Source organism: Podarcis melisellensis, assembly GCF_964234715.1.
Source record: "Podarcis melisellensis genome assembly, chromosome: 7".
Lineage (NCBI taxonomy): Eukaryota > Metazoa > Chordata > Lepidosauria > Squamata > Lacertidae > Podarcis > Podarcis melisellensis.
The window spans coordinates 2,100,691-2,114,087 of record NC_138539.1 but is presented as its reverse complement, the minus strand read 5'-3'; the positions used below and the strand labels follow the sequence as shown (position 1 = coordinate 2,114,087).

Below are 13,397 nucleotides of genomic sequence, written 5' to 3'. Positions count from 1 at the left end.
ACAAATCAAGGTATGCACATTATACTCTTCGGTTAAAGCCAAAGGAATCTCAACTACTTGAGTCTATATTTAGGTAACAAAAAAATTGTTAATCTTGTCCAGAGACAGAAATCAATCAGAGGTACACGCAGGCACAAAGTAGAAGCAGAACTTGGGAGCTGCTTTGGTCTATTAGAAGGGAGGATTGCTAATTCAAAGTACTATCAGTTTTGCAAGTTCATAAAATAAATTAAAAAATACCTATATCCAAAATTCTGAAGTTACCATATGCACATAAACACATAAAATAAGTCACAGCATATTTAAATGTTGCTTCAACTAAATGTTTGCAACTAAAAAGCCCCCTGTGCCTGCAATCCACAGAGCAGGAAGCAAAATTTAAAATGCTTTTATTCACATTTCCCCAATAAGATATTTCTAGCTTACAGGGACTGATGTGATCTACATAGCACTAAGGGTTTCTGTTGCTAAGTTGCCTCTAGCTTAAATAATTTACCCTTTCAGCATTGTGCCGAATACAAGAAAGTGCAATAATCATCTCCATCAGCCAGCAGAAACAGATCCTGCCCCCACCAGACTTCAGGAGTTGCCAGGGTATCTCCAGAGTTACATAAGAAATGCCTGAAAGCAGCATCATTTGCAAACATTTAAATCTCACAGTCCTCATCTTACTACTCTAGCAGATACTTTATTAACTGAAAGTTTAACAGTGATGCAATGCCTTTTCCATTACAAAACCAGGTCTGTATTCAGAGTTTCTTTTTTCAGTGAGGCAATGTTCTTCTGCAGTCTTCTGGGTTGGTATTTATTAAAGTGCATCATAAGATGTTATCCAGTGTAAGTTTCGTATCATATCCAGTTTTCAAAACAAATCAGTGTATATTATCCAATTAAGGGATCGTCGTCGTCTTCCTGAAGCTGAAGTCGGGAAAATGGATGCACAGCCGCCGTTCTGCTCTTCATGATTATTATAAGGCACGTAAGTGTCGTTAGCACAATGAAGACACCAATGACTATTCCAATGGCTTCAGGGACATTGATACACCACTGGTCAGCTAATAAGCACTTGGCGTGGCTCAAGGTGCCATTATTGGGCTGAGGCATCAAGCCCAGGATGTGACACATCATTGGATAAATATCAACCGTATAAATGCTATTTTGCCTGTAACCTTTGCGAAAAGCAGGCCCGTGAGCTGCCAAAAATGGATGCATACTTGGAAGGGAGTTATCATAGCCATGGTCTCCTACTGGAAAAAGGGAATGCAAGAGTTGTTAATGTGCTGAGCTTCAACCTGAACAGTTATTTCCCCCCTAAAGATAATCCCGGAACCATAAAAGTGCAGGTTCTTCCAAGTATTCCCACCCCCACTCCAATACAGATTGGTATGATACTATTGTACAATACAAAGTATTGCACTTTCCAAATCAACCATCCACTAAGATGGCTATCCTCCATGCAAGTTTCCAAATATTATGTAATAGAGTTAGCTATGCCTTTGAATTACATGTGAGACCTGCATAACCTTTATTCTTCACCAAGATGTCTAAAAATATACCACAGGAATAAAGTTACTTTGTTTTTGCAGGTGAAAGCAGGTAAACCCTGCTTGTTATTCCACACACTGGGAACACCAGGAGCAGGTTTAGTTCTGTGTATGCCTTTATCTCCCTGTAGCTGGGAAAGCCAACATGCTGCCTGGCAGATGATGCTGGATTATAACTCCCATCATCCCAACCATTGGACAACAACAGGTGCCCAGCATGACTAAGACTATTTGGGGGTCACTATCCTAGCCTTCTAGGAGGACTGCTAGCTGTTACTTTACGCAGAGGGCAGTAAACCCCACCCCTCAGGGACAGTAACGTACATTTTAACCCTGGTGGCCATGGCTGGGTTAGCTGAACATTTATGTACATAAAAGTTGAGCTGACTCACTGAGGCTGTGTACACACTATACCTTTAAAGCACATTCAGAGTGCATTCTTTCCCTCAAAGAATTCTTGGCACTGTAGTTTGTTAAGGGCTGGGCTGCAAGGAACTGCAACTCTAAAGGGTAAGCAACAATGTCCAGAATTATCTGAGGGAAATAATGTTTCAAGTGTGCTTTGAAGTCGTACTATGTATACAGTCTGTGTTTAGGAAGCCAGAAGGTGACTTTGGAACCACCAGCGTTAGCCTGAACTAAGGTGTGATAAGCGGCACTGATATTTGCTGCATGCCTTGGCAATGAATCTCAGCTTTCATGACTGCAGGTGTTTCTAGGCAGCTCCAATGTTTAGGTGGGGATGCTTTTGCACTCTGCATGACTATGTACCTTCCACATGAAAGGGAGTAACTTGCTCCAAATCAGGCCAAGAGAAAACATCCAAAAGGAATACACTTACACCTTGAAAGAGACTCATTCTGTACAATCGTCCAGCCTTCATCAGCAACCAAAATTATGGGCTGAATGCGCTTATTGTGATGGTAGTGGTAATGGTCTGGAATCTCTTCTTTAAGATAAATCTTCATGTGAGGGCTGCAATTTTTCATTATGTTATATACATATGTTTCATCTGAAAAGTATAAAGCAAGGAAGCATATTCTATTATCTTTTGTAAAGCCTGAACATTTGCCATTTGAAGTGCATTGCCCACCCTCATCCCAGCTGCAAGTTCAATGCGGATCACACGTTTAATCCTATTGCGGTATTTATCTGGCCTAGTACTTTGCTCTGGGCCTTTATTTATATTTAAGTATTATATTTACAGCCCACCTTTCCTCCAAAAAGCTTGAGGTGGCATATGCTCCCCATTTTATCCTCACAAGCAGCCTGTGAAGTCGATTAGGCTACAACAGCTGACCCAAGGGAACCCAGTGAGCTTCATAACCGAGTGGGAATTTGAACCCTGGTCTCCCAGGTTCTATAACTTATTGAAGGTAAAGTGAAATCCACATTTTAGCCTTTAATGTTAGTAAGTTATATTGTCAACCACTGCCCTACGCAGGCATGCTACTCATGTGTAAATGCTTTGCACGGGCAGAGATGAGCATACTAAGCTCTACTGCACACCACCACTATGTCTATCATCTCCACAAGTTGGAAGGTGAAGTCTAAACTGGGAAGCCTTGGAATCTCCCCCATAGCACAGGGACTTAAAATGTGCAGAGAGTTTCCATAGGAGTTTCCCCACCTATGTACGGTGATGGACACTGTGATGCAAGGGGTGGGGTGCTGTTGCTTATGCAACAACTATATTAGAAAACAGGTCATTTCAAAAGTTCCCAATGTTACCAAAAACACATTTGCTATATTAGAAGTGCAACAACCGATGGCACTATAAAGTTGTCCTACTCTCTTCTTTGAAGAGCTATGATATAGATGCTTAGCACCCTCTGACCCCCCCCACCCCACCCCTATCAATCCCCCAGGAAAAAAGAAGCCGCCAAACAGCACAGCTTCATTCCCCAAAATCAAAATCTTGCTGGACGTGTTTTTCAAGTTCAGAGATTTGATCTCTAATCTCTCATATCTTGACTGCTTTGGTCTCAAGTCTCATGTTAAAGCATCAAAATTATGCTTTTTAAAAACAACAACATATATTAAGAAAATACTTACTTTTGGGCAGTATTGCAGCAACTGGACTCTTGTCTACTAGAGTGTAGCTATTACGGTCAATGCAGTCATCCAGTTTGATCAGCCTGTCCGGGGAACACTGTGCCATGCCATGATCACTTGTAATTATAACATTAATTTCCTCCCACAATTTGGAAGCCTTTAGCTTCTCAACAAGCAAGCCAACCAAATTATCCACTTCTTTTAATACTCCAATCATGTTTTTCGTATCTTCTGGCCCATACTTGTGCCCGCTTGCATCTGGTTCTTCCCAATAAAGAGTAGCAAAACTGACCAGTGGGTTAGAACTGTTCAGCCAAGCAATGATGTTTTCCACCCGTTCTTTGAAACCTATTGCAGAATCGTATTTCATAAAAAAATGAGGGGTAGTATTGTGAATTTTTACATCTGTGCCAGGCCACATTGCAGAAGCACTCGTTCTGTTTTCCTGCAACTGGTTGGTCACCCAAATAGGAACTGCCTCATTCCACCAAAATGGGTCTTTGTCATTGAATTGCGAAAATGTTTTATTGGTAGCAGCATCAAACATTTCATTTGCCACAATACCATGGCTTTCCTCATACAGCCCTGTGACTATACTGTAATGATTTGGGAAGGTTTTTGTGATGAAAGCATTGGTAATGTCTTCCACTAAAACACCATCCTTAATAAAATCCTGGAGATGTGGAAATTCATATTTCTTCAGATAATCAGCCCTGAAGCCATCAAAAGAAACCAGTAGTAATCTGGGCATTGGTGCATAAGCAGAATGACTACCAGAGCAACAAATGATTCCATAAAAGAAGAATACCAGTATTAAATGCATTGTGGAAAAGGTTTCAAAACACAAGGATGTGGAAGATAGACCTAGAAGAAAGTAATTAGAAAGTGTCACTAAGAACATCAGTTCAAAATAGATGTCATTTAAAGTAATCTAAATTACTCCATCTCAATTAAAGTTCCTACAAAACCCAGTTTATATTCTATTTAAGGCAACTATTGTCTAAAATCCCCATCATCAATTTTATCCCCCAGGGATAAAATAGCACCCTGTTGTACCCGCACCATAACTGGTAGGGGCACAAAAAGCACTCTCCCAGTGCTACTGTCTGATCTCAGGCACACAGAGATGACTGGACCTCTGTAACACAGTGCATTCAAGTCCCATCCCATGGAGCTTGTCCATAGCAACAATTTCTTACTATGCTAGAAAATTAAAAATACTTTTTGATTTTATTACTTAGAAAAGACAATTTAGAAAAAGCTCAGCACCTAGTATGATACTTCATTTTATGCAGTTAATGCTCCACCCCCAATTTTACTCCTGTAGTTCTCTATTTGCCTGTACAACTTACTAAACAGCTAGACCAGGTTCTACTTCCTGGTTTAAATCTGATGCCACAACAATACTCTTAGTTCTTCATTCCTAGCACTACAAATAAACATCTGTAGCTGGTCTCATGCTGTGGAACTCTTCCAACAAAAATTTGGTAGACACCCATTGATTGGAGGGGGGGTCTAATTTCTCATGAAGACTTATTCAACAAGTCAAATTTAATCATTTTAGTGCTTGTTTTATACTGTTTTAATCATATTTTATTGCATATACAGTGGTACCTTGGGTTAAAAACTTAAATTTTGTTCCAGAGGTCTGTTCTTAACCTGAAACTGTTCTTAACCTGAAGCACCACTTTAGCTACTGGGGCCTCCTCCTCCTGCTGTGCCGCCGCTGCACAATTTCTGTTCTCATCCTGAAGCAAAGTTCTTAACCCAAGGTAATATTTCCGGGTTAGTGGAGTCTGTAACCTGAAGCGTATGTAACCCGAGGTACCACTGTTTTGCTGTATGCCACCTTGTTATATACAATAATTTGTGCTATAGAAATACTTGCATAAGTAACATAAGTTAACATAACTTAAGTTAAATAATTTGTATTCATTTAGGAACACAGAAAGCTACCTTATAGCGAATCAGATCAGTGGTCCATCTAAGCTCAATATCCGTCCACATTGGCAATGATTCTTCAGGGTTTTAGACCCTGAAGATGCCATCAACTGCCCTTTTGCATACAAAGCAGATTGAACCGCAGCCCTCCCTGTATTTATTATTATTATTATTTATTAGATTATACAGTGCCCTTCATCACAAGATCTCATGGTGGTTCACAAGATTAATGTAACTTGAACACAGTTAAATAATTTCTCAGTGAAGCTTACCTCATTTAAGATTCCTAGCCCAAGTCACTATGTTCAATATTTTCTCCAACACTCAGAGAAACTCATTTGGAAAAACCTTTGTGTAAATAAAAATTAAAAAGAAAAAAAATCTACATTAGAGATAGACTTTTAAACTATATATTTTTAAGGTACCTTTTAGAATTTATTTGTTTGCACAGGTAAATTTTCAGCAAATAAGACAGCTAAAGAAAGCCAATTACAGAACTCTCAGGTTCCTACTTAACAAACATTTCTAGTCCATAGAAGAGTTATTATTTAGCTTTGCTCTCCATTACAAATCAATAGCCTACTACAAAGTATTTTATTATTTTACCCACCCTTCACCCTAAGGTCCCAGGGGCAGGTTACCACAATTTAGAATACAACTACCAAAACCATAACAGCTAATAAAGTAACAGCAACGTCTAATATAAAATAACACAACTCATACAATTGCTTATATTAAGATGCCCAATCTTTCCGCACTGGAACTCTTCAAGCCCACTTTATTTAAAAAGAGATTTCTTTAAAGCCCATGCAGTTTCTCTCTGTGCCTGTTTAACGGAGCCTAAACCCTGTGCCAAGGGGACACCTGTGTTCTCAAGGTCATCACAGAAATGACTGAAAGCCCAAACCCTGTTCTTAAACAGCACTTACTACCCCCCTTCCACACACCCTGGGCAGCATCTTGAGTCCAGAGCCAAGTGCCCCACAACCACAGGGCTGCCACCCCACTCCTTTATTTATTCCATAGCAATTAAAGAGCGCTTGGCTGTTGAAACGAAAGCAAAAAGAAACAAAACCAAAACCCTCAAAGCAATTAACCTTTGGGTTGCAAGTTGCTTTGGGTAAGATAAAGCAGCTTGCAAAATAAAAAAATAAACAATAACAATAATAATCAGGGCCGGATTTAGGTTTGATGAAGCCCTAAGCTACTGAACGTAATGGAGCCCTTTATATGTCCAGCTGTCCTTTGTCAACAACAAATTGTCACTTCTTTTGTGTTGAATATATGCTATATGGTGATTTATGGACCTAACAGGTATCTAAAGCCATTTGCACATAACAAAATATGTATTTTATCAAAGTAACTGTTGAACTGAAATACAATTAACAAGTAGTATAACATATTAATAGTGAAATCATTATTAAGCTCTAACTTAAAATGATCGGAGGCACATTACTTACATCATACATCTCTTTCTTTTTCCTTTCTCCGCCTGTGAAGAGGCTGCATCCTAATGTTTTAATGTTGTATCTTAATCTTTTAAATTTTAATCAACTTGTTTTATTATTGGTTGTTAGCCGCCCCTGAGCCCGGTCTTGGCTGGGGAGGGCAGGGTATAAATAAAAACTTATTATTTTTATTAATTATAGGAGCCTACACAACACCAAACAGTTATACAAGGGTCTGACGACTTCTGCTTCAGAGTATCTGAAGAAGTGTGCATGCACACAAAAGTTTATACCAAGAACAAACTTAGTTGGTCTCTAAGGTGCTACTGGAGATTTATAGAAATACTTTATTGTCACTTGTACAACTTGTATACAGTGAGATTACACAAGCACACCCCACTCAGAGAGATATATATATGTGTGTGTGTGTCTGTGTGTGTGTGTGTATTTCCACTGCGTCAGTCCAACAAGCCACCTACCTGAACCCAACACCAAACACTGTTGCTGTATGTAGGTTTTATTTTATTTGTGTGTTTTTTTATCTTATATTTTGGAAATGTACACCCAGTTTCCCCTCCCCTATTAATTTTTTTTGGGGGGGCCACCCAAGAGAGTGGGGCCCAAAGCTACAGCTTGTTTCGCTTACACGTAAATCCAGCACTAATTAATAAATAGTAATACGTAATAATAATAATAATAATAGTAATCTCTCTCTCTCCCCCCCCCCGTATTTCGTAGTTGCAGCCACTTCTGGAGAGGAGCACCACCCGCCCGGCAGCCGTTTAAAACGTGAGGCGGCCGTCGGACCTTCGCGTCGCCTCAGCCCCCCTCAAACCCACCACCCTTGGGGCAGGGAAGGCGCCCCTCGGCCAAACGCCGCCCGCCCATCGCCCGAAATCAGCGCGCTTTCCCCGCCGCTTTACCTCAACTTTCCTTCCTCCTCCATCTTCCTCCTCAGGCGTCGCCGGCAGCGGAGGAGTCGGCGCGCCTGCGCACTGGCCGCCGCCCGCCGTCACCTGGACCAACGGCCATTAACGGCCCGGAACCTTCGGAGAAGGCTAGGGGGGGCCGCCCTCTGATTGGTCAAGCGCGCCCTCAGACCCCGGATCCCCATTGGCCCCAGCGGGTGGGTATATATACCATCGGCATCAGCATCATGTCAGCCACTTTGACAGGTGCGTCAGGCCGCGAGCGGGGCCGCGCGCTGAGGGGCTTCCTTAGCGGTCGCTTGCGGGTCTACAGTTTTGGCTCCTTTTTTGGTTTATTTTATTTATTTACCTCATAAAATTCAAGAGACCACTTGATTATTATTATTTTTAAAGATAAAAATTAATTTTATTTTTTAAAAAATTAAAAAAGATAAAAATTAACCGAAGTGGTGGTGGTGCTTTTTAAAAAAACCTACCTGAGCTCTCGCTTGCCGGTCTCAAAACCTTTTTTTTTTTTGGCTTATTTTATTTATTTACCTCATAAATTTCAAGAGACCACTTGCTTTGATTTGATTTTTAAAGATAAAAATTAACCAAAGTGGCAGTGGTATTTAAAAAAAAACAAAACCTCAAACCTACCTGAGCTCTCGTTTGCCGGTCTCAAATTTTGGCTCTCTTTTTTTTTTGCTTTGTTTTATTTATTTACCTCATAAAATTCAAGAGACCACTTGATTATATATATATTTTTAAGATAAAAATTAACCAAAGTGGTGGTGGTGGTTTTAAAAAAACCTACCAGTACTTCAAAACTACCTGAGCTCTCGCTTGCCGGTCTCAAATCTTGGCTTCTTCTTTTTTGTTTGTTTATTTTATTTATTTACCTCATAAAATTCAAGAGACCACTTGATATTATTTTATTTTTAAAGATAAAAATTAACCAAAGTGGTGGGTTTTTTTTGTTTTGTTTTTAAAGCATACCTGAAACCTACCTGAGCTTTCGCTTGCCAATATCAAATTTTGGCTCCTTTTTTTTTTTTTTTTTTTTGCTTTGTTTTATTTATTGACCTCATAAAATTCAAGAGCATAGCTGTCAACTTTTCCCTTTTTTGAAGGGAAATACCTTATTCTGAATAGGATTCCTCGCAAGAAAAGGGAAAAGTTAACAGCTAGGTTCAAGAGACCACTTGATTATTATTATTATTATTATTATTATTTTTAAAGATAAAAATTAACCAAAGTTAACCTACCTCAAACCTACCTGAGCTCTCTCTGGTATCAAATTTTGGCTCCTTTTTTGCTTTGTTTTATTTATTTCTCTCATAAAATTTAATTTTTACCTTGTTTATTAAAAAAAAATTTGTTTGTTTTTAAAAAATCTACCTCAAAGCGGTTTGCAAAAAAAAGACAAAACAATAAATTCGGTTATTTTTCTTTTCTTTTTACAACGGTGCTTTAAAAACACAGAGAAAGTTAAAACAGATTTTTTAAAAGCCCACCCCAGCATTTCTAAGCACCTGGCTAGTTTTGCCCAAATGAAAATGTTTTTAAGCGGGGGCTGAAAGGAAGGCAGTGAAAAGGTGCCTATCATGAGGCAGGGAGTTCCAGAGGAGAAGTGCTGCCCTACACAAAACAACCAAGTTCTCGCCTGGATTGCCTGATTTACAGAACTATAATCAAGGTGTGGCAACTATGGCAGCGTTTGAATGATTTCTGTGTAAACAATACAATGTTTGAAGTAAAATAAGACAAAAGGTTTAAGCGAAAAAGACGTTAGGTTTATTATGAACATAATCGAATTACGAAATTTATTTTAGTACAAGTAGTTTTCTAAAAAGGAAAATATATTGGGTAAATACATTGGGTGTAGACAGGAAGTAATGTATAAAGATATGAAATGTAGAATAATAGAATGGAAGATGATTGATATTGTAGTTAACTGGCAAATTATTAGTGTTTTTTCCTTTGATGGCCACTGGTCCCATCACATCCTGGCCAATATAAGGGGAAGAAATGGAGGCAGTGAGAGATTTTACTTTATTGGGCTCCATTATAACTGCAGATGGTGACAGCAGTCACGAAATTAAAAGACGCCTGCTTCTTGGGAGGAAAGCAATGACAAACCTAGACAGCACCTTAAAAAGCAGAGACATCACCTTGCCAACAAAGGTCTGTATAGTTAAAGCCATGGTTTTCCCAGTACTGATGTATGGAAATGAGAGCTGGACCATAAAGAAGGCTGATCGCCGAAGAATGGATGCTTTTGAATTCTGGTGCTGGAGGAGACTCTTGAGAGCCCCATGGACTGCAAGAAGATCCAACCTCTCCATTCTGAAGGAAATCAGCCCTGAGTGCTCACTGGAAGGACAGATCCTGAAGAGTTTGACCAAACTGCGGGAGGCAGTGGAAGACAGGAGGGCCTGGCATGCGCTGGTCCAGGGGGTCACAAAGAGGCGCACATGACTAATCGACCAAACAACAACTGTTTCTATCAACTTGTAATGCAAATTCTACATTATGTTTCTTTTTTAATTTATAAAATAAAGTGGCGGGGGGGTGGGGGAGAAGAATTTGGCCTGGTAGCTGTTGGGCAACCAGTGCAGACCTCTGTCATATGCTGGCAAGGCCTCACTCCTGTCAGCAATTGGGCTGCCGCATCCTACACTAAATGCAGCCTCCGGATCAAGCAGAGTGATGCATCTTCATACTCTCGAGGGCTGTGCACATTAGTACAGCTCCAAGGCTTCAGTCTGTCAGAGTCTGCCCTGATTACTGTACCATGTGTTTTAGATGCAAAAATCCCACTTGCATTCATTTGATGGGAAGGGATGGCGCTGTGATTTGTAATGTTTTTACTGTATATACTTTAATAGGTATACACACACATATTGTTTTATCTAAATGTTTAGCTGTCTCTTGTTTTATCTAAATGTTATCTGTAAGCTGCCTTGAGTCCCTGGGGGAAAAGGATAATCATAGAATCATAGAGTTGGAAGAGACCACAAGGGCCATCGAGTCCAACCCCCTGCCAAGCAGGAAACACCATCAGAGCACTCCTGACATATGGTTGTCAAGCCTCTGCTTAAAGACCTCCAAAGAAGGAGACTCCACCACACTCCTGGGCAGCAAATTCCACTGTCAAACAGCTCTTACTGTCAGGAAGTTCTTCCTAATGTTTAGGTGGAATCTTCTTTCTTGTAGTTTGGATCCATTGCTCCGTGTCTGCTTCTCCGGAGCAGCAGAAAACGACCTTTCTCCCTCCTCTATGTGACATCCTTTTATATATTTGAACATGGCTATCATATCACCCCTTAACCTCCTCTTCTCCAGGCTAAACATGCCCAGCTGCCTTAGCCGTTCCTCATAAGGCATCGTTTCCAGGCCTTTGACCATTTTGGTTGCCCTCCTCTGGTCTGGACACGCTAATAATAATAATAAATAACAACAACAACAATTTGAGCTTTTCTCCTAGGTTAGTGTGCACAAGGCACTGATTCATAAGGATTTATTTTAGCTGGGGGAGAGGGGAGCAGTTGCACAAAGCACAGCAATCTGCTTTCATTTTTAAAATGATTTTCATTTATTTATTTGCTATTTTACGTTTAAAGATAAAATAGGAATGAAAGGCATTCAATTAGGATAAGTACTAAGTACTCAGTAAAAAATGAAAATATTCCCCCTACTCTCACTCACCAATGTTCTGTCCCACCAGCAAAATCACTGAGTTAATTAACAGGATTTTAAAATGCTATAGGGAATTTTTTTTTAAATTAATAATAATTTAACTGTTGATGCATCTGGGGAGTACTTCGAAAGAAAGAACACCAGAAATATGATCTTTGATAGAACCCCTAAATAAATTATATTGGATACAGCACCAGCTACGGGAAAGAATTTTCATACATTATAGAAACATGGAAAGATGAATCTAAGGAATCAAATATGAAAGATGTTTAAAATCTCCTTTGGAAAAAAGTCCAAAGCCTTTCTACTGGGCATAATTGGTACAGACATTCCTAAAAATCTGAGGAAGGTCTTTATGTATGCAACAATTGCAGCAAAAAATTTAATAGCAAAAAAATGGAAAGGAGAAAGTGCCCCAACTAAATTGGACTGACAGGCAAAACTATTGGAATATACAGAACTAGCAAGAATGAGAGGAAGAATTAGAGAAAATACAGAACAAACTTTTATTAGAGAGTGGGAGATTTATAGAAAATATATTGAAGAGCATTGTAAAAATGTGAACCCTCTGGCAGGCTTAGACTGATTCCTGTATGAACATAGAAAACTTTGCAAAAATAAAAGTTGGCCAAAGTTTGAAGAGATAATGAAAAGCAGGTTACATAAAAGAAAACTGGGACCCTTGATGGGGTGACTGGAAGTCACAATGGAAGTTATGTTGTAAGAATTTAATTTATCCTTTGTAAATCGTAGTAATCTTTGGTTCTTTTTGGTTGGTTATAATTTTCAATAAAGCAATAAACATATTTTTAAAAAATGAAAGGGAGGGAGCCTGTTGCCCTCCAGGTAGTGAGACTCCAGCTCCTATCAGCCCCGTCCTGAATGGCCAACAGTTGTAGTCCATCAACATATGGAGGGCTACAGGGTCCTCATTTATGAATTTATAAATCGTTCCTGATTTAGCATCTGGGGTGTGCTAGAGACTCAACGCCTTCCCCAGGGGGCTTCAACAGGATAGGTGAGGCAGAGGTAAATTGAGAGCTGCACTGGATGGGGCTGATGAGAGTTGAGCTGTTTTGCCAAACACCTGGAGGGCACCAGGTTGGCAAAGGCTGCTCCTGAGAGAAGGGAATGGGAACTACATGCTAGAGCTGCTTGCTTGCAAGTCTGTTTTCATTTCGCCAGGCTAATCTCCAATCCCCCTGAAAGATTTTGAAAGCAAAGCTGGCTGCTGAACTTCCCTGATTATTTTCAGCCTCCAAGGAACAGAAGAACCGCCGGCATCAAGGCAATTTCCTCCTCGCACAGCATCTTTCCTCACAATGCTCCTGATTAGTTTTACTGAACTGCCTCTTGTCTGGTTCTTGCGCTTTGGTGGGGGAAGTATTTTTGATTGCTTGGTGTTCCCAAATTCACAGGTGACCTTAACGGGGAAAATTCAATTTCATCAGGTAGCAGACAACCTGACAGTGTAATTGTCTCTATCAGGGAATGACAACTTTAAAATTTTGAGAGTCCGTTCTGTTCCCTATGCTTCCATTTCTTACAAATCTGTGAGAGGCCATGTAGCATAGTGGTTACAAACCCAAACTAGGACTGGGAAGAACTAGATTCAAATTCCCACTTCCTTGGTGACATTGTTTGGAACACTATCTCTCAACCTCACAAGGTTGTTGTGGCAGCGGGGGGTGGGGTGTAGAGACAGACATTATTGAGCACCTTGGAGAAAATGTGGGACATAAATAAGAATGAGGCTGGGGAACAAATTTGATTCAGTTTTCATTTTAAAACAAATTACA

General features: G+C 39.9%; 1 protein-coding gene and 1 long non-coding RNA gene across 2 annotated transcripts; one reads left to right on the top strand and one right to left on the bottom strand.

Moving 5' to 3' along the window:
• Positions 1-668: 668 nt before the first annotated feature.
• On the bottom strand, positions 669-8,046 carry ENPP4 (ectonucleotide pyrophosphatase/phosphodiesterase 4). The gene is made up of 5 exons (XM_081918885.1): positions 7,912-8,046; positions 5,813-5,888; positions 3,600-4,463; positions 2,386-2,556; positions 669-1,247 (listed from the first exon to the last, which is right to left on the bottom strand). Exons 3-5 carry the CDS (start codon positions 4,420-4,422, stop codon positions 883-885), a joined length of 1,359 nt encoding a protein of 452 aa, XP_081775011.1. The 5' UTR covers positions 4,423-4,463; positions 5,813-5,888; positions 7,912-8,046; the 3' UTR covers positions 669-882.
• Positions 8,047-9,540: 1,494 nt separating this feature from the next.
• LOC309374229 lies at positions 9,541-13,116 on the top strand. The gene is made up of 2 exons (XR_014170425.1): positions 9,541-9,595; positions 12,784-13,116. It is a non-coding gene; the product is annotated as an uncharacterized lncRNA (long non-coding RNA).
• The last annotated feature ends 281 nt before the right edge of the window (positions 13,117-13,397 follow it).

What these genes read in the sequence shown, in the direction of transcription:
- ENPP4 (XM_081918885.1), bottom strand. Translation starts at nt 4,422, where the DNA reads ATGCATTTAATACTGGTATTCTTCTTTTATGGAATCATTTGTTGCTCT. An exon ending in TGCTGCAATACTGCCCAAAA is followed by an intron (nt 2,557 to 3,599) that starts GTAAGTATTTTC and finishes TATACTTTTCAG; the next exon opens with ATGAAACATATGTATATAAC. An exon ending in GAATGAGTCTCTTTCAAGGT is followed by an intron (nt 1,248 to 2,385) that starts GTAAGTGTATTC and finishes CCCTTTTTCCAG; the next exon opens with TAGGAGACCATGGCTATGAT.